At 42.9% G+C, this 20374-nt stretch overlaps 2 protein-coding genes across 12 annotated transcripts in view; one reads left to right on the top strand and one right to left on the bottom strand.

Annotated features, from left to right (window-relative positions):
- LOC124066001 (DNA-binding protein Ikaros-like) overlaps positions 1-20374 on the bottom strand; it is a 31709-nt gene that overhangs the window by 7853 nt on the left and 3482 nt on the right. For 6 of the 10 annotated variants that reach the window (XM_046402040.1, XM_046402059.1, XM_046402068.1 and 3 more), the window contains 3 exons: positions 2411-2478; positions 1187-1258; positions 207-274 (listed from right to left, as the gene is read on the bottom strand). In XM_046402040.1, coding sequence (XP_046257996.1) covers positions 207-258 — 52 coding nt within the window. In that variant the 5' untranslated portion in view covers positions 259-274; positions 1187-1258; positions 2411-2478. Of the gene's footprint in view, positions 1-206; positions 275-598; positions 1146-1186; positions 1259-1406; positions 1443-2410; positions 2479-20374 lie in introns of those variants that run through there. The other 4 variants (XM_046402089.1, XM_046402106.1, XM_046402030.1 and 1 more) reach the window with 3 other exon arrangements.
- On the top strand, positions 3544-19388 carry LOC124066083 (insulin-like growth factor-binding protein 4). 2 transcript variants are annotated; one of them, XM_046402183.1, is made up of 4 exons: positions 3544-4461; positions 12997-13160; positions 13758-13883; positions 15366-18083. In XM_046402183.1, the coding sequence occupies exons 1-4, from the start codon at positions 4104-4106 to the stop codon at positions 15384-15386; spliced, it is 669 nt and encodes a 222-aa protein (XP_046258139.1). In that variant the 5' UTR covers positions 3544-4103; the 3' UTR covers positions 15387-18083. The 2 variants fall into 2 exon arrangements, with proteins under 2 accessions (XP_046258139.1, XP_046258129.1); XM_046402173.1 differs by lacking the exon at positions 15366-18083 and adding an exon at positions 18091-19388 and having other exon boundaries at positions 3547-4461.

The raw sequence follows: 20374 nt of genomic DNA, 5'->3' as shown, positions 1-20374 counted from the left end.
AAACGTGCAGGGACACTTGTTTATCTTAATTTTGCCGGGACATACACTACTTGTGGCCTGCTATGAAACGCAGCCTGAACAAACCCCTCCACATATACGCCTTCAGCTTTCAGGACAGTCATGTGTGGTAGGCAAAGAGGTGGCAGCTGTGGAGAAATGTGCGCAGCCCGATCTTTCACACTAAAGACAAGGAATCAGATACTCACCCATCTTGTTTTCCTCTGGGGTGGTAAATTCACAATGTTCGGCTGTGTTCATGGTGGAAAAAAATGTTCTGCGGAGAGGATTTACAATATCTGGTTAATGAGCGATATTTTGGAATGCGAACGAGTCAAACCAGGTCGAGCCAGGTTCCTTCTAATGGCGCTTTCACACACACAGTTGTGTGTGTTCACAACTGTGCTCAGTGAACAATAAAGAAAGAGAACACATTTTTAACAATAAAAATGCCATGTTTACTCCACACTTTCACGATGTGACATTGTGTCTGAGACACTGACACTAACAAAGCCTTCTGACAGCTCTTGACACTATTTAAAGCCTCCATTACTATTTCTACAAAGCATGTGAAGAAATAGAAGCAAAACTTGCGTCTCACTGTTCCTGTTGGTTGGACAGTATAAGAGTTGGAGGTAAAAACCCACGGTTGATTGCTCGACCCTGTCACTACATTTAGCCTTATGAGAAAGCGATGATGTTCACTGCACATGTACTTCCTGCCAGGTCTGTAGATAGGACCAAGTGTGAAAGCCCTCTCCACGGCAACAGCCAGAGAGACTCCAACACTTGTAGCCACAGTTTGAACGTGAATTAGGAAATAAAATATCCAACTGCACACTTAAAAGAACTAAAAAAAGCTGCTTTAGAGGCCCTGTATCAGTTTTCACTGATCTAATAAAAAACTCCCAAAATTACAAATGTTAAAATGTATATTAGTTTTGTAATTCTAGCAGAATGTCTAGAATGTACAGCTCTTTAGATATATTTTCATCATCCAGAATGCGGTAACTATACTAACATCACATTCAGCGAGAAAGATAGAGAAATAAATAAACTTTCTCACACGGTCAAAATGAAATTGAGAAGCACTACGTTAACACGTTTCAATAAATTCCAAGGTACTTTTTAGGCTTTATTTTTTGCTAGAAGATACCAGTAAATTTGAGTAATGATGAAACGATCTTACTTGCTTGTTGCTCAGCACCCGGAGGAGAACTGCTCTCGCATTAGGAGATTCCACACTCCGCCACTGGACTTTCTGTGAATATGGAATATGCGCAATGTTACTACAGTGACTTTTGGAGACCCTTAAAGGAACAGGAACTTATTTTAAAAAAAGGTGGAGCAACAAAAACCAAATCATGCTCATACAGCAGAGTATCAAAACCAGCGATTTTACTCCTTACCAGTTTCATGATTATATTATAATATTTACATTCCTTTGGTAAACCTAAACATGTAGACTCTACAACACTATAAGATTATGAGTGAAACAAAGAGTTGATCATGTGTCTTATGTGTTCAGGCAGTCCACATGGTTCCTGACTTCCATTTAAAGAACTTTTACTCCATCTTGTGGCCAAACCAGAAACTTATCATTCCAAATATTCTCTCTCTAATCAGTAAAAGAAGTCAGTATAAAATTAAAAAAGACCCTCAATGCTTGTACTGTAGCCCTTGAACACAATTTTTACCAACATCTAGCTCTTGATTATGTTGAGTTTGAATGTACTTGCTGTAATTTACTTTAGACAAAAACATCAACAAACATCAAGAGGTAATGTACAAAACTACAGTTTCTCCAGTTTGTGTCGGGCTATGGACTGTTGTTGAATATTTCTCCACATCTGTCCCTCCCCTCATTTCCTGTCAAGTATCTACTTTGGCTGCCTAATAAAGGCATACAATGTCACTATTCACAAAAAGCATAAAACATTTCTACACATCTCAGGTCGTTTTGGTGGTCTATCACAAAGATTGCTACAGACAAACACAAATCCCCTACAGCTCACTGAGTGCAAACAGCTACAAAATAGCATTACTTACTACTGCCAACCCTTGAGTAACCCCCCCCCCCCCCCCCAACACACACACACACACACACACACACACAAAGTGAAACACCTCATAAATGACACATAATGAATCTGCTGGCCCTCCTGCGAGCTCCAGGACCAGTGCATGGCTCACCTACTGCTTCAGTACATTGTTATTATAGTCAGTCATGTCATTAAATCTATTTACTTGAAACTGACCAGATGTAGTTTCTTTCAGATATTTGAGTTGGAGTGTAGAAAACTGAATCACAGTGAGGCCGTCGATTTCTTGACTAATTTCTTTCATTTACCAAGATGGGACTGATGAGGAATCTGGGTTCCATGTAACTAACAACACACACTGTAGCACCCACCTGAGTGGTGCACGGCCTTGTAAGGCTTGTCTGCTGCCACTGGCCCGCCTATGGCAACCAGCTACCAGCTGGAAGAAAAAAAAAAAAGCCGAAAGAAAGCACACTCACAAAGGCATTACAATACATGCTGGGTTTCCATGGCAAAATGCAGGCAAAGGAACACAGTGGAAAAAAAGAGAGAGAGACGTCGACCAATAAAAGCCATGATTCAAAACCTTTAAGGCTGTGTGTATGCATATCTGCAAACAAAAACAAAGTAACGCACAGATTAAAGACTCTTTTACGATCAGAAATACACATGTAGAATAATCTGTCCCAGCTTGCAGTGTAGTTAAAACTTATCCTGTGATTCCCAGTAGTAGGAAGCTTTTTTAGGACTGGTGGGGGCAGGGCAGCAGTGTGGGTTTTTTTTTGGGGGGGGGGAGTAGACTGTCCATTTGCCTTTTATAGCTGCCCACTCCAGTTAATAGCAAGAGAAAGAAAAAGAGAGCGAGGCTGACATAATGAGGGGGGGGGGGGGGGGGGGGGGGGGCGACAACACAAACTGGACTGACCACTGGACGCATGCAAACACACATCGAGACCCTGTTGAAGAAGCAGGCACAAGATTGTTTTGTTGTCTGACTAATGTTTCAATCCCAGAAGTACACACGTATTTGTGTTGGGCATTCGGGGTTGATTAAAGTGCAAACAGCTACAATGTGTTCTATGGCTTTTTATGGACCCAAATGTTCCATCAGGGTAAATCAATATATCTGATTGTCGCATGAAATATCTCATGTTTATCTGAAAAGACCAATAATAAAGGTGGAGAGAAAAAAAACCAAGTGTGTTCTGTGTGTGTATGTGTGCGAACAAGTGAGGGGGCAATTTAGCTGTTTTGTTTTTTCTCTCTATGCACCCAGGACTGAGAGAGGACAAGTGAGGGAGAGTGTATATAAACTTGTCTGAGTGTCTGAGTTAGAGAGGGAGTGAGAGAGGGAGAGAGAGAGAAAGAGAGAGAGAGAGAGAGAGAGAGAGGGAGAGAGAGAGAGGGAGACTGCTTTAGCCTGGCTTTTCTCTGCTGTGCCTTTCAGCTCCTCTCTCACTGTAGAAAGAGGCGTGTCCATGAACCAGTATAAAGTCCAAGGAGAGCCACTCGTGTCGAGCCTTTCTCAGGAGCGAGTCCTTTGCACTGCAAACCAGCAAGAGGAGGACACTGCAGCAGTTACTTAAAACACTGCCTTTTGATGACCTGCATTACATTTGGACACTTGCAGACCAGATTTTTTGGTGCTTCATTAGAGAGTGGGCGAGCCACTGGACTCAAACTCGAAGAGAGAGCAAGACTCACCTGAACACAGTGGTGGATATCCTTCCTGCAACTGCTATTTCAACTTAACAAAAACTAGTTCTTATCACCACTACATTCGCCAGCTGAGCAGGCTCCAATTTCTGCACTGTGAAATTGAATCAGAGGAGTGGAGAAGCAGTACAGCAGAGGCATTGTGTCTCTGCAATTGAAACACTAACCAGCTGAAAATATCAAAGACCATCCTGGACAAAGCATTCCTCTCAAACCTCCCTTGTTGGTCTAAAATCTGCTGTTGAAATAGAAAGTGATCAAAAGCTGCACAACAGTGAGAGAGGAGAGGTGAAGCAAAGGGGAATCATACACGAGGGTAAAGGATTGTGTGCAGGTGCCGGGGCTGCCATGGTGCGTGGAGGTGGCGTGGAAGTAGCTCTGTCCTACTGGGGCTTTCGGGTATTTGGTGTCCTGTCGCTGGTGGCGCTGTGCTTGTCAGACCAGGCCATCCGCTGTCCGGTGTGCTCCGAGGAGAGGCTGGCCAGCTGCCGTCTTCCGGAAGGCTGCGAGGAGACGGTGCGGGAGCCCGGCTGCGGCTGCTGCCCCACCTGCGCCCTGCCTAAAGGGGCTCACTGTGGTGTCTACTCTCCCCGATGTGGCACGGGCCTTCGCTGTTATCCGCCGCGAGGTGTGGAGAGGCCACTGCACTCACTGATGCATGGCCAGGGGGTGTGCACTGATGAGAGAGAGGTGGAGGAGAACTCAGGTGAGCACGAAGTGGTCAGAGTCTGTGGGTGAACTGATAACGAACACATTTTTTTGCACTGGACACATCGTCCTTTTAGTTAGTTACAGTTACGGTTAGGCAGACATGAGATCTCTGCAAATGTAATTTGAAGTGTAAGATGTGAAGCATGTATCGACTGTCAGTCACAGCCGACCAGGTCTCTCCAAACACGGATCGGTGGTCTCTGCGCCCCTCTTGCTCAGTGGACCCATGGCTGAGCAGACCAGAATGTTTTCTGTCTCAGCTCCCTGGGCCTTACCTGAGCCAGGCAGGGTCAGAGTTGTGGGGGTGTGACAATGTGCTGCTTGTTTACCCTAATCTCAGCTAAACCCCAAACCAGAGCGTGCACACACACCAGGTCCTCACGCATGGCCTGATGAGAGAGCGCACACAGTCCCTGTGCTGTCTTACAGCCGCTCGCTGTGAAAGGGGCTCTGCTGTAAGACGCAGAGAAGGCTTCAGCGAAGAGAGCGTTGTGCTGATAGCTGGGGTGGGCGTGAGTGCATATGAGCGTGTGTGAGGAGCTTGTACTGTATATGTCTCCTGCATGTGTCTGCACTCTGTATGACTCTGCGGGCGGCGTGCGAGACAGTTTACCTGTTTTCGAGCAGGAATCATGCATTTGGTTAACGCAGATGGTCACATCAAAATTTCATTATGCCAGCAACCCTTAGGTGTAACATTACCTGATGATATCAATGTTAAACTAAGAACTTGAGGGTGGTCATGTAGTGCAGGGAGTGAAATGCATTGTGGTGGTACTGGGAGTGTGAGTCTGTGCGTGCGTGTTTGTAATGGGAGGAGGTAATAAAAGCTGCTGTATGAAATGACTGTAATGGAGTGTGGCCAGTCTGGGGCTATTAGAGCTCTCAGCAATCAGTAATTCACTTGGTGCTCTTTCATGGACGCCCTGATTCCTCCTCCTCCTCCTCCGCCTCCTCCTCCTCCTCCTGCTGCAGATGTCTAACTCTTCTTCTTCTACTGTTGATGACTCCATCACACTCTTCTGGGCTGACTTCTGATTGTCCTCTTTGTTGCTGCATTCCTTTCGCAGAGAAGAAAGTCTGTTTCCACTTTCACACAGTGGGATGTCTAATACTGGATGTCTTATCTGCATATCCAGTTCCAGTTCACTGCTTTGACGTTGACTTCTTTCTACTGAAGAAAGTGGTCTCCACTGTTTGTCTTCCTCTGCTTTTTTCAAAGGGAGTGGTGTTGATTTCCATTATGCCATACTGTATGACACAATTGCTAGAATGCGTGGCAAACAAGGTGGTTCTTTCATTTGTTCCAGATTATCAACTAACTGGCCTGCCATTGTGTGACAGTTACTGGCAGTGACAGTAGGCTAGAGACTAAAGATTTCAATCAACTTAGCCAATATAAAACTCCCAGGATGCTCATCTTCACTACAGCATTTGTTTTTTGAGCAACCCCCCCACCCACCCACACCCACTCTCTCTCACACACACACACACAAAACCCGGACAAGCCTTTGAGCGCATCGCCCACCGCGTCCAGCTCCTTCATGAGAATGAGCTCATCGCCACTCTTGCTGCCAGAGCTGAAATGAGAGCCTTCTGCTCTCTGTGCAGGGCCAGCATAGGTTAGGCCGACACATAGCATGACTAAACGGAATCAGAAAGAAAAGGAAAGCTGTTTAGACCATGATAAAAATGAAGGGCCATCTCAGCTTGGCCTGCTTGCTCTTCCTCCATATTATTTCTGCTCTTTGATGCAGTGTTGTCTGAGCAGCTGACCCGGAACTGGGTTACAGTGCACTGGAGGGGAGTCTCAGGGCCTTTGGGTGGGGCGGCAGTAGATGGAACATTTTGGAAAGTTCATAAGTTTTGTTTTTTTGTGTTCTGTAATCTGAGTGCTGAGTTCTGTTTGCCTCGCACTCCTTCTCACCCCTGGAGTCTGTCATAACAAAGTGGGGAAGCTCTGCCCAATAAATCTCACTGTAAATCAATTCTTCTGGGCAGCAGCTTAGATCTGCTCTATAAGAATGTTCCATGTAAACCATGGCAGCAGAGAGACAATCACAAAGGCACAGAGGAGAGGCGAGGAGCTACTCCAGTCGCAAGCAAGAGATCTCCTTTGTGGCGCATTCACCGTACTTATGCATTATTAAACAAGGGGGTGCGTCTCCTGAATACATGTCTGACACTGCCCCACTCCTAGCAACAGTGAACATGCTAGATAAAAATAGACGAGGGTTTTTAAAAATCAAGAGAATTCACTATGAAGAGGACCCTGGGCTAGAGGCAGATCTTGACAGGCTATTGAAGGGAATTTAGGGTGTTCAGGGTAGTGATTACAGCTCTGCATCTCGATACGCCAGATAACACTTGTAACACTTGTGTCACACAGATTTGTGCTGCCTCGCTTCATTTTTAAGGCCAGCTGCTAACAAAAGTAAAAGAGTACAGGTAACTCAAGAAATCAGCCTAGCAAGGGTTATGGGTTATCTGCCAATTTTCTCTGCTTAAACAGTGTATTTATCAATTGTAAGACTATTCTTGAACCATATTTCCATAGCAACAACAAGCTGAAGCACTATCCTGCATCTCATGTCAAGCTATCAGACAGCTTTAGTTTATCTGCATATCCCATTCTTAGAAACTCTCTCTATCTTAATACTCAAAATAAATCATTATGTGTGCGCTCACATCTGTTCCTACATTGTTGCCTACCCTGGTGCGGAATTCAAATGCTTGCCCCTGACAATGAAACAGATATTATTTACAAACTGATGTCTGATATGAAAAGTCTTACACCTAAAGGCACCAAAGTAGCTTCATGAATGAAGCGGTCGGTGGAGCTCTGGCCAACAACGCCTAATTTAGTGTGACGCACAAAGGTTTTTATGAAAGCAGCATGGTAACCTAGATTTTCCTTCTCTCCTACAAGCGAGGTCTCCTTAGCACGTTGGGGGATTTGTGAACTGGTTAAAGATGTGCACGTAGTATCAGGATGCTAAAACGTGGCTTTTCCAAAACCTCTTTCAGCAGATGTCCCTTAATGTTGCGTATTTGCTTTCTTTGGGTTGTGCAGCACATTTGTACAGCTGGGGCTCTTATGCGGGAGTAAATGTGATTAGCTAATTGCTGTCCTCTGTGGGATAGGGACCCCCCTCTGGTGTTGGAACTGAGACACATAAACATGAACCAGGCCTAATCTGTGAAAGACAGTGAATCTTCAAGGGCTGAGATTTCATACACCAACCTATTGATTCAGCAATGAAACCACTGCAACGATCTTGATAAATGGTGATTTTAATGAATAAGTGTGAGCAATGTGCATTATGTTAATCCATGCCTGTCATAAAGATTAAAGACAGTATTTGCGCTAATGCTCCAGGACAGGTGGTACACCCCTTCTGCTGTAGGACTCATTTGATCTCCTTACATTTTCACTGAAGACGAAGTGATTCTGTACACAGAGTAAAAGAAGAATAGTCCACTCAAGATTAAGTTAATGGTGTCACTTAAAATTTGTTTGACCTAATTCGCTATAGCTGCAGCTTTCTCTCTATTCATAGATAGTATGAGCGCACCAACAAGTGATGGATGGCTAAGATTACTTTTGCTCACTGTGACAGAATTTACTCACCAATCTGCAAGCAAATAAATCTACAAAACAAACAGTGGTCGGAGTCCAGCGTGTGGAGTTGTGTCCCTGAGGTTAGAGATAACTGAACACGTTTTTATCCAGATAAAAAATAAAACTAGGAAGTCCAATGTTCTGATACACAAGATTTTTGTCAGGAAAAAGGATAATGTTTGTCCAGATGATGATTGATCAGGGAGAGTTACTGTCTCTGATACGTGCATGTGTGTGTTTGTCTGTGTGCCTATGTGAGTGTGGACACGTATCCTTGTAGTTAGGGGACAAAAATGTGTTTACACAGTCACATTGTGAGGACCCGCCTTATTCCTGTCTTACTTATGGGGACAAAATGCAAGTCCCTACAACATAACTCATTAAATATTAGGGTGAAGGCCTGCTTTAAGGTTAGGCTGAGGTCAGGGTTAGGTTAAGGTCAGGGTTAGGATTAGGCAAGTAATGTTTACTGTTATGGTTAGGTGGTGATGAAGCCTCCAGCAAACGTAAGTCTGTGTAATGTCCCCAGAAGTGATAGGAACAACACTCTGCATGTGTGTTATAATTGGCTATTTAGAAACAACAGAATTTCAAACCTTGAGCTGGAATATTACACAAGTGTACAATTGTGTTTTCTTAATTGAATATTAAGAAAAAGCTGCCATGGCTGAGAAAGATGGTGATTTTATAGTTTGTTTATGAACTCAGTTCATCTTAGTATAGTGGCAGTGTATAGCAGCATGTTCTCCTAAACTTAAGACTCATTAACTGCCTGTTTAAAAAGCAGGATTCAAAGTAGAAGAGTGAATCTCAAAGTCAATGAAGACTATAGAGTGCTGCTGTTCCTTTTTGGATTCAAACATGTTGTATGTCTGGATTTGTACTGTGACACCAGCTGAGTAGGAAGCTGCCAGAGCAGTATTAGACTGTACAGTAACAGCAACAGTTGCCTTTGCCCAAAAGGCCTTGTGATTGAGTGTCGATTTAACTTTATATCTTTCCTCTGACCAAAGGCTCTATAAAGAGTTGCAATGGCCTTCTCAGAGTACATGCCAGCAGTCATGAACAGTGCTCTTACAAAAGCACTACGCACGAACTCCTATGATTAACTGATTCAAAGAAATCCTCTACCTGGAAACCAGTGGTCTCACACTCTGGCAGTATCCAGTAAGCCTAGTTGACTTTTGAGCTCACAGCCAACAAAACACTTATCGTGTTACAAAACATTTTGGAGGAATAGCCTCCCTGCCAAATTATTAATTTGAAGGAGATCAGTCACTGTTAACAGAATATGCTATCAAATTTCAAGGAGAACCACAGCACTATAAACAATGTTTGTCTGTTGCTTTGTGAGAGTCACATGTGAAGCCACTCTAGACAAGTTTTATGGACTGATATTTTGTTTAAAATAGACTAATCCCAATGTTTGGAAAACATAAATGAACAAGATGGCAGAAGAGGAATGACAGGTTGATTCAAAGGCCTCAGTAATGAAGTCGATCCCAAGGCGCAGAGCGATGGCTCTCTATTGCAACTAAACAGATGTAACTTGAATTCTCAGCAATACTGATTGCACCATTGCTCTGCTACTTTATTTCTGTTTCTCTGGTACTTTGGATCGCTGACATAAACAGACAGAATACAAACAGATGGAAGAGTAATTCAACAGGCTGAAAAACAATCTTTTCCTCTCCTGCTTGATCAGAGTGTGTGTGTGGTCAGAAATGTGCCAAGATACAACTACAACTGCACCAGCTGCACCTGTAAACACAGCCAACAGTGATGTCACAGTGTACAAATACACCGTGAAGTACTTTTCTACATCACTGCAGCAAAGTGAGAAGTCAAACCCCTGCAGGTTAGCAAAATTTTCAGCTGCTTTGAAGCTGCTCTTTCATAGGGATTTTTAAAGCGTTGTGAAGAAACCATCCACTGAGTGGGACACTTTGCTGACCATAACTTACACCAATAAGACAGGTAAACTAATATATTTGATATATATCCTCTTACTCAGTGTATCTGTATTAAACAGAGCACAAGTGACGCCATTATTTTTAATTGGGTATATCTCAAGTTTTTTTTTTTTTTATAAACATCTCACATGCTGGACTCTCATTTGGCTTTAATCCAAGATCTAAGCCAATGGAAGTATAAACCCTAGGATTGTACTTTGCCAATCTCGCTGAGCAAAACTAAATATTTATTTGAGGAGCATATTTGTCTCTGAAGTTTAAAAGTTCAGCCTTAAAGTCATGAACAGTAGAAAACTGATGACTGTTAGTTCCTTGTGTTAGTGTTTTTGGGATTGCAAAATAAATGTATAAAGAGAAGACCTAGCATGAATTTGTTAAACAATGTAACCACAATGAATATGTATTCATCAGAGGCGGAATGCCGGCCAATCAGACCGCTCTCTCTCATTCCATCATGAATGAGCAGCCGGGTTTAGTTTGCAAGTGCACTGACTGATATGTGACTAGACATGCACGAGTCACTCAGTTAAAATTTACAGCTGATCCACAGGACTCGTGACTGTAACCGAGAGCCAGTAAAATCTCGGTTACAGTCACAGAGTCAAATACACTACAAAGACTTCAGTCGATGACAAACTAGCATGTATGTTCTGCGCCTGCAAGAGAGGAAATAACTCTCCAGACCAGCAGGTGGTGGTAGTATGTATTCATCGTTCAAAAAAGGAAACCTGAAGAACCAGGACTACGGAGATACAAATCGTTGTTATGTTAAGGAGCATTTGCCTTCTACACCACTCTCACTCACCTCTTAAATGGTTTCAGTTGGTCTTCAGTGACATCATTCCAGGTGGTCATATTACTGTGAAAATATTCATGTACTGGAATGACAGATAAAAAATGAGAGGAGTCCTCTGTGTGTGCTCTCTAGCTTACTTTTTTCACTTCCGTCTCTCTTCTCGTGCATTGATTCGCTTACCTGAATAGCCAATCAGAGTGATCTCTTTCACTGATGGGCTCTGCTGCAGATTCAACATGTTCAATCAGTTGAAAAGTCGCCAATAAGGGCTGTAGAAAGCCAAAGGTGTGGGACACTCACTGACAGGCCAAAATTGGCCGATGGCTGACCGATGGTTTGGTGTGTGCTAACAGCACTGGCTATGTGACCATGAGTCACATGCTGTATTATCCTCATATTAAGCTGTCAAATAATGTTTACAAATTAATTTGATGAGGATAATTTGAACAGTGGTCTTTGTTTATGTCTTTATGGATCTTCTTTGCTTAGTTTTGACTTATTACAATGTATTCAAAGACCAAAAGAAGTGAAAGAGCTTCCTGATTCTGAGTATCATTACATGGTTACACAAGACCTTATTTTATCTTTGCTGCGCGCCTATGAAGGGCAGTGCACTGCAATATATCAGCTGAAGGGCTGATAATGCACTGTAGGAATTTTATTTCAAATGCCAATAGCTGCTGATCCAAATCAAATGAAACCACAAAGAGAAGTGGCAACTTCCTCCATGGAAATCAGCAGGGGTAGCAAACAGGACATGCCACCCCTGACCTACTTCTAAATCACTTTAGCTCGCCCTACAGAAGTCTGTGGAATCGGCAAAAGAAGAAAAAGAGCGCTTTGGAAAGTCTGTTGGCTGTTGGAAAGTACTGATGAGCAAGACTTAACAGCAACAAGACTAAAAATACAAACAGTCAAGAGACACCCCCCTTAACCCCCACCACCCCACCTCAGACAAGCCAAGCCAAGCAAGATGACGGTCCATGAAGTTTAAAGAAACATGGGCACCTTCCAACTCCTGTCGCTGGGTTGTAAAAAATTCAACTCATCACCAGAAAATGGCCCAGGATCAATATCCGTAATACAGGGGCCAGGGCTAGCACAACAACTAGCACTGCAAAGATAAGTTTGCACTTGTTTGAATGTGTGTATGTGTGTCTTTGAGCACTGTAGACATAAGAAAAGGCTGTACATTGCACGAGATTAAAGTGGCACCTACTGACCCACCTTCATCGTCTCTTTGGCAATCGTAATTAACTGGATGCGTGACAGTGAAATTAGATATTAACCAGAAGTCAGATCTGGTTCAATGATCAGAGCGAGATCAGCTTCAAAATGCTAAAAGTCTAGTCTAGACTAAAGTCCTTTGATTCCAGTGCCAATCTGTAAAATGCCATGGGTTATGTGCAGAAAGCATAAAACGCTGCCAAGTCTTACAAGCCACAGGTGAAAGTCAACACGCATGTGCACAAAGAAAGACACACACAATCACACACAAACAGAGCTGTGCCCACTTGTGACAGTGCAAATATCCTCTAACAACCTCCATCTGGCACAGACTAAGGTTGTTGTGGAGGAGTGGAGATTGAAGAGGGAGGGGGGCATTTCCTGAGGAAGCAGCTGGCTGCCTGCAGGGCCACAGAAGTGCAGGATTACAGGGATGCAAAGGTGAATGTGGCAAAGACCACAATGTACAGAGGGTGGCAGAACAAGGGTGGTATCGTTTAAAAAGCCTCAGAGCCCGTGGCATGGCTCTGGTGCAGCGGTTGAAAAGTACCAGGCCAAGAGCTGAGGTACATATTACCCCCCAGAGCGGGAACACGGCTCTGTGTCCTTGAGGTTAACCTGGCCTCATTTTTAGCCTACATCTCACCACATTCAGCTGTATGGGGTGTTATGTAGAAGGACAAGGAGGGGTAGCAGAACAGCTCCTGCTCTATAGCTGACACCAAAGCAAATCATTACAATACTGAATGTTGCCAATTAAAATGTGATATTATTATGTGGCGCAAAGAATTATGCAACACAGGACCTACAAATGTTTTCACAAAGGTTTAGGTAATACTTTTTCCTTTTGGACAGTGCACTGTTTACCTTGTTATTGAATTTAAGAAACTAAAGCCATTCCTTGTTCTTTAGCAATGGACAGGCAGGATGAGATCATCCCTGAGCACCCAAACAACAGCAATATCCGGTGCAGTCCACAGGACAAGCGCTGCATACAGAAGACCCTGGCCCGACACCCTCCGAAATCCACAAATCAGAGAAGCAACACTGCCAGGGAGGAGACCAAGGCGGCATTGGTGAGAGAAGAAACCTTCTGACATCTTATCCATTTCACAAAAACAATAAACCTGGGCAATCCCCTCTGCAACACATGCCTCAGCCCCCGTAGGCCTTTTACACGAAGACTTTATAGATCCAAAACCACAAGCGTAACAGTCAGGTTATATATTGCACGAATTAGTTATTTACAGACCGTAACCTTTAATTGCAGTTTTGCTAAATAAACTACAGGTGCACACTGACATCAACATGCAAACTGCTGTTTTAATGCCAGCAAGAGCAGAATCAAAACATCTATATTAATCAGTAACAGGCCAATTTTACCACATTTTAGTGCAATCTTTTAACCCAGAAATGTGTCATGTGAATGCCACATGTATTCAATGCCTTAAGCCAATGAAATATTACTAGTTACTAGATTGATTGAAAAACTGCCAGTATGATGCTTTCTCATGCAATAATAAGGTGGCTACTGAGGCAGCTATCACACTAGTAATTTGGCCTTTGTTTATAACATAGCAGTTTCTTACACTGCTGCAAATGTCTACATACATCTACGCCTGGGACTGCACTCATGTGAAGTAACATAAAATCAAAACCCATTTCTCCTACAGGCTCCATGCCGTGCTGAGCTACAGAGAGCACTGGACAGATTGGCATCAAATACCCGCACACATGATGATCTCTTCACAATCCCCATACCCAACTGTGACAAGAATGGAGATTTCCACGCTAAACAGGTCTGTGATTTCATGCACACACTGACTATAAGCTTTACTGAATTACTGAGCAGAACAGTGTTTGGCCATGTGTACGGGTGAACTATGAATCTCAATTATTAAGCCAATACAAATAAAAATGCCTATCATTATATTTCAAATCGTTCCTTTCAAACTACATCAGCAATTTCTGGGCCAAAACACAAAACATGCCTGAAGCCGATGAAATATTACTAGTCTTACTAGTTCAAGATCAACACAAAAGTGTCTCCAAGCAGACTGTCACATTAATGCCAAGACTTTATTTTGCTAAGCTCATATGAAAAGTGATTTACTTGTAGAAATCAGCAGTTGAACTGTGTGTGTAAAGTGGTTTCCCCTAAACTGTTGTACAATAATCACTTTATTGCTGTCATGGATGCAATTAGCTTTTGGATACAATCACTTGTTATTTTGCCTTTGCAAGTTTGAACAACTATGCAGATAAGAGTGAGAGTCTCAGAAAACAGAAAAAACAGATAAGACTGCTCCAAGTTGTATAAGCGATCAAGCAGCAGACACAGAGTCATTGACAAAAGGAGAGGTCTGTTCAGGCACCAGTCATCAAGAGTCTGAGTTATGTTGATTGTGTAACATGGTTAACATATCTCTGTCTGCTGAGACTCACAGGCATCTGTTTACTGTTTAACTAAAACTGTTCTGTGATAAAAGCCTATTGGGTATTAAAGCACAGGTCATGAGGGACAACTGGGAATCATTTCATGGCAGGGTTGCTCTGAGATTGTTAACTTGTCTTGGGGGCTTTTTGAAACAGTAGACAACAGAAAAAGCTGAAAATCACGCAATAAATTTGGTATTTACAGGAATTGTGTGAAGTTCACAGACGGAATCTCTGAGGCTTAAAATCAAAAAATCAAATTACTCAAAATATTTCTCAGAGTTTGCTTAGGGCGACTTTAAGTGCCAGCTGGGTGTAATTTGCCTTAAAGGTATACTATGCAGGTTTTGACTGTTGCTGTTTCTTAACTTGGTGCCCCTCCTTCCTGGCTCAATGGTGCAGACAGAGAGAGAGAGAGAGAGACAAGAGAGAGAGAGAAAAAGAGAGAGAGAGAGAGAGAGAGAGAGAGAGAGAGAGAGAGAGAGAGAGAGAGCCTAAGTGAGAGCAGGAGCCAGGGGGAGGTGTGTTGGCACAAAGCAGTGAATCAGAGAAATAAAACGTTATTTACTGATTGTTCCATAACGGTTACAGGCTGAAACACCAATAAAGATGCCCAGACAAAACCCTGCGCACTGCATGAGTGTGCCTCAGTCCCAGTTGATCGAACTGACAAACAGATCAGCAGTTCTATTTCATTTAGAATTAACCCTCTATGGTTATTCATAGTGGGTTTATCACTTGAGCCTCTGTGCAGCACATCCACCTGCGCTATGGGCCTTACACATGGTCTCCTGTTGTGTACATATTGCATTGAGACCATACAATTGACTCCCATTCTTCTCCAGCTACCGCTACAACTGCTTTGAGAAAATGAAATCTAAAAAGCATGAGGAATGTCGTCTTCAGGGAGTGGTGTCCGGTAAGTTTGTCCGGGTGAGCCATACTGGCTGTATCATGATTTAAGGCCTGCACAAGCGCTATGAATCTCGCCTGTTTCCGATGCACACTGAACTGACTCTTACTCCTCAGGCATTGTGCCTGTTTTGTGTTAGTCGTAATTCCTCAGGCCAAGAGGCAGCATGAAGCAGACTTATTGCTGCTGCTGCTCCAGGAATGTGTGAACAATACAGGATACATGTTCATTCGTCAGAGCCCTGAGCATCTTGGACCCGCGTGAGTGCATGTGCCTCCTCCGTCCACAGATCACCATGTGGAATGCCCATGGCTCGCCTCACTCGACGATTCTGGAGTAAGACAGACTAGCATGGCGGCTAGACATGTGCCCCTGTCTTCCTCCTTCAGCTGACTACTTGAGTGCACTTTCCAGACCTCCGTGACAGCCAGCAACATTGTGTTACTGACCTTTTTGTTGACAAAGCTGTTGGCTATGCTGAACAAACAAATGTTGATCAGCAAGGCTGTCAGCAGAATTCTCACCTTGTGCGTTCCATTGCTGTCTCCCAAGAACAGACTGGTGGACTATGATTCACAGGCACCCCTGGCTATGGCAAACTTCTGTCCCTGAGGCATCAAGGAGAGATCTCCTCTACCATGGTCAAGGTTGCTTCTTTATGTTTTCACTGTGGTCCCTAAGCTTTTGGATCAAATGCAGAAAGAGCAGCAGTCAGCAATCCTGATTGCACATCATGGTTTCAATTCTTGCAGCGGCTGCTGTCAGGCCAAACATGGGAAGCCCTGTGGTGCAAGCATGCTCTCTGGTAGTGATCAGGAAATACCTTTTGACAGGCCAAAGTTATATTATCATATAATATTATGGATATGGTTTTACCTTATTGAATGGTAAGGCTTAGAAGGGCTGCGTCTACTAGATTGTCTTGCACAATCAAATGGACAGCATTCCAACCTTAGCATGTAGAAAAAAGCCTGGACCCCATTCTGTGCTGTCTACCTCTTCTTCTAACTGTCATAAGGACAGGTTTTCCACCTTCTAATGAAGTGCTTCCTGAGGGGCATTTGGTCTGTAGCTTCTCATTTGGATTTAGTGTTAGTTTTACACACCGATTAAAGTCCCCTTATCATCTCGATCAAGTTCCCCTTAAGTTTGTGTCTAGCTCTCCAAAATAGTTCTGCTTTTGGCTCTAAAGCCTACGAATCTGCTCTCTCTGTAGCTCGGTCAAACCAATCATTTCAGCTTTTAAGCCTGAGAGCATCACTTGCTCCTTCAGATCAAGAATTTAAACCTTGGATATTTTCTGTCTCCACACAATTCTGAGGAGGAGCCCATATCTCATCTCTTCTGCCCAGTGCACACACTGTCCTGCTACATTGCATGCATGGCTGTCCCGTACCTTCTCAGTCCTCAGTCTGATTATGGCTGTGCCCTCTCCCTGCCAGTCAACACAGAGAGAGCTGCTTTCTTCTCCGTACTCTGCTTCAGTGTGTAACCTTCATCTCCACTTTTTTCACAGCAGTAGGTTTTATTTGTTTCCAGAACTCATTCCCTCATGAAGAATGTTAGATATGCTTTGCCATTGTGGTGCCTATGTGGGGTTCTGTGATGAGCCGTTACATGCACGCTCTTTGCATCCCCCTTATCCCACAAGCAATAGCGTCCAGAGAATAAGTACGACTGTCTAAGCTCTGACCCACACTAGTTCCTTGAATAACCGAAGAACTGCTGAAGAACTGAATAACTGAACAAGTCCACCAGTTGTACAGTCGATACAATTCATACACAAAGTGAAACCGTGTGAGGGGCCATAAACATCTGATATATGTGGATTTAAGCTTTTTTGAAACAGTAATGCCAGGTCTGTTGTAATCTTCAAAAATTACGGCCATGTCAACAGGCCCTCCAATTTTTGTAAGCCCTTTTGCACTACTGCCATCTGGAATATGCTAAAGAGCCCTAAAGACCCACATTTCCACACTCAGGAACAGCTTTTACCCCACAGCCATCAGTGAACTGAACTTGCACCTCCTCTTCCCTGTACCCGTCCCTACTCCCACCATCATCACAACACTTTTAAACTCATGTACGATTATTTGTACAATAACAGCAGAAGCACTTTGAGTAGAGTAAATGACATACCATTTTTTTTTCAGTTTAACGAGAGCCAACAGATTTGATTGTATATTTAACATGCAATGACAGTATGAGCAATCTGATTCTGATTCTTACCCAGCATTACGCATCATATAAACCTGCATTCATTGATTCTTGGGGGCAGCACAACTAGCTGTAAACACCATTCTGACAAATGGTCCCCTCATGTGGTGAACATATTCACAATGATATTAATGATGATAATGATACATATCCACTGAGTGAATGTAAATCCAATATTCGCTCTAATGAAGGCATGTTTTACTCTCCACCAACTCCTAAGAAAATAACTTTTTCTGCAGTTGCTAAACGCTGCACTATGTTCACCAGCTAGCTGCTTCAGAGCTTTTTCATTGAAAGCTAAAGGGAACTGCAGAGTCGGCTGATAAGTGTCTGTGAGCAACATCTTTTCATTTGACCCACCAATATAACAATATTTATCAGAGCACCTAATATGAGAACCAGTGTAACAAGAATATTCAACATATCTTTTATGCCCACAGTGTCATCCTGCACGTGATGGCCAGCGGGGAAAATGCTGGTGTGTGGATCAGAAGACAGGCCTGAGGCTGCCGGGGCCGCTGGAGCTGCGAGGAGATCTGGACTGCCACCAGTTAATGACTGCTACCGTGAGGGATTGAGGAGTGAGGAGAGGCAGTGGGGGTGCAGGACCAGCTGAACTCTACTGGTGCTTATTAGTAGAACTACACGAGGAAAGGACTTCGCTCTCAAGCCTTGCTTCACCAGAGGCCAATGGTACTTGAGTTTGCGCAACAAAAAGGAAACCATTGAATTGTGTTCTTTTGCTGTTTTTTTTCTGTGTGTGAGAATATGTGATATCTGAGTCTTTTGAGCACTTGGTGTGTATTGTCTCTACTATGTGAACTTAAGACTGATAGTCTTTAGACACATACGCTTTGAAGTGGCAGAAAAAAACCCTCCACAAATAACTGTTGTAGTTGTGATCTCTGTAGAGAGCAAAATTTGTTGTTTTCTCTAGTTTAACTTCAGTATTCTTGAAAAGTAAGATAATGGATCAACCCCACCAGATACTCAGACCTGAGATACAACAGGAGCTGCTAGCATCTGTTGCAGAAAGATTATCAATTAAAGGACTGTGTACTAGTTTTTCACTCAATGTGTGTAATTGGTTGTTACGCGTGGCTCTTATTCTACTGTTCTCTATGTTATAAAATTCCCACCCATCTGGTAAGTAGGTTCAAACAAACCATAAAATGTGTCTGCAAACACAAACTCTAAATCAGTGATGACACAAGAGTAGCAATAAAAGATAGGATGAGAACAGATGAAATGAAAAAGGAAACGGGGGCAACAAAGGAATGCAACAGTCCCCAGCCATGAATTACCAAATGATAAGCCATAGGTTTTCACAAGATCAAGACCAAAATGAAAAGTGGGATCAGTTTGAAAAACTGTATCTCTGAAAGGCCAGAACAGATTTGCTTCATCACGCTGTGGTTAAGACTGCATCCTCGTCTCTTTGCTGATGAACTCTCTCTGGCATCGTGGTCCAGAAGGACTGGCAGAGTAGCTGGGCTAGAAACTCTGTACAGCGCTGATAGGATAAGCTTATTTCTCCAGCTGGTGCTAAGATGTCGACGTGATTCTTGTATGAATATGCTTCAAGAGACACGATTTTTTCTCTGAACAGACTGCTTGGCAGAACTTTGGTGGTGCTAAACACAGAATGTGCCAAAATTCAAAACAAAAAAAAAATATATATGACTGCACTTTTTGGGCATAGTTAAGAATTAGAGCAGAAGACTGGGATTTTCAGAAAGCGAAGCAACTCGCAACAGCAAGTGTGAGGATCACCTGAATGTGTGACCATCTGCACTCGTTATTGACAAAGGCTTTTCATGTGTATGTTCAATGTTATTACTAAAATATTAAAATTAACATCCCATATTGGCTTTGCACTATCACTGCAGCTGACTGGATGAATGTTCCATTAGCCAGTGTTGTAAACTGCAGGTGTGACTGTTTTAAATATATACACAGAGTGAAGTAAGTTGTAATGATTAAGCTCCTGGCAGCATACCAACTCCTTTTTAACAGGAAGCTTTAAATGGAGGACTCTGGTGAACCAGTAAAGACATGACTGAATATGTGAAAACCAGAATTTCAACCTGACATTAGATTTCAGTTATATCATCTGTAAGTCATCATGATAATTAAAGTAGTGTATTACCAGCACAAGTGTTGAAGCTACTCATTAAATATTTTAGATACCATAGGCGAGACTGGTATTATTCAGATAGCATGTTGATTGTACTGGTGTTATTGTACCACGGGGTAGAGTAACAAGTTTAAGGTAACGCGGGTGTTTGGACAGCCTGCTCTATGTTCTCCAAGGGAAACTCCATGGGTTATTACTGATTCAAGCAAAAATTCATCTGATGTGTATGGATGGTCATTACTGATGCTGGTATGCTTGAGTTCACTAGAAAGGAGGGACAAAGAAGCAGCAGGTCCAGAGAGAGAGTCAGGTCATTTCCACTCAAAACAACATAAATGTTGAAACCTAACAGATCACTAGTGTGTAGGCATTACACATCAGTGCGGTCATATCAGATATGCTGAAAAGACATCATAATGACAGCTACTGTCACACAATGGATTTTTGTTTTTTTTTTCTCCGCACTCTGATTTTACCTCAGCATCATTTAAGCTTTAAATCAAACTATTTGAGAACAACACACTGCAGGAAGGTTAATTCAGCTTCACACCGAAATGAAAGTGCCATGAATACAATTATTATTGTTG

Source organism: Scatophagus argus, chromosome 2, assembly GCF_020382885.2.
Source record: "Scatophagus argus isolate fScaArg1 chromosome 2, fScaArg1.pri, whole genome shotgun sequence".
NCBI classification, from domain to species: Eukaryota; Metazoa; Chordata; class Actinopteri; family Scatophagidae; genus Scatophagus; species Scatophagus argus.
The sequence above is the reverse complement of the archived record's forward strand: the minus strand, read 5'-3'. Positions and strand labels throughout refer to the sequence as shown.

Bases quoted from the DNA above. Each gene is read 5' to 3' on its own strand.
- LOC124066083 (XM_046402173.1), top strand. From the start codon at position 4,104: ATGGTGCGTGGAGGTGGCGTGGAAGTAGCTCTGTCCTACTGGGGCTTT. The intron at 4,462-12,996 runs GTGAGCACGAAG...CTTGTTCTTTAG, and splicing joins AGAGGTGGAGGAGAACTCAG to CAATGGACAGGCAGGATGAG. The intron at 13,161-13,757 runs GTGAGAGAAGAA...TTTCTCCTACAG, and splicing joins AGGAGACCAAGGCGGCATTG to GCTCCATGCCGTGCTGAGCT.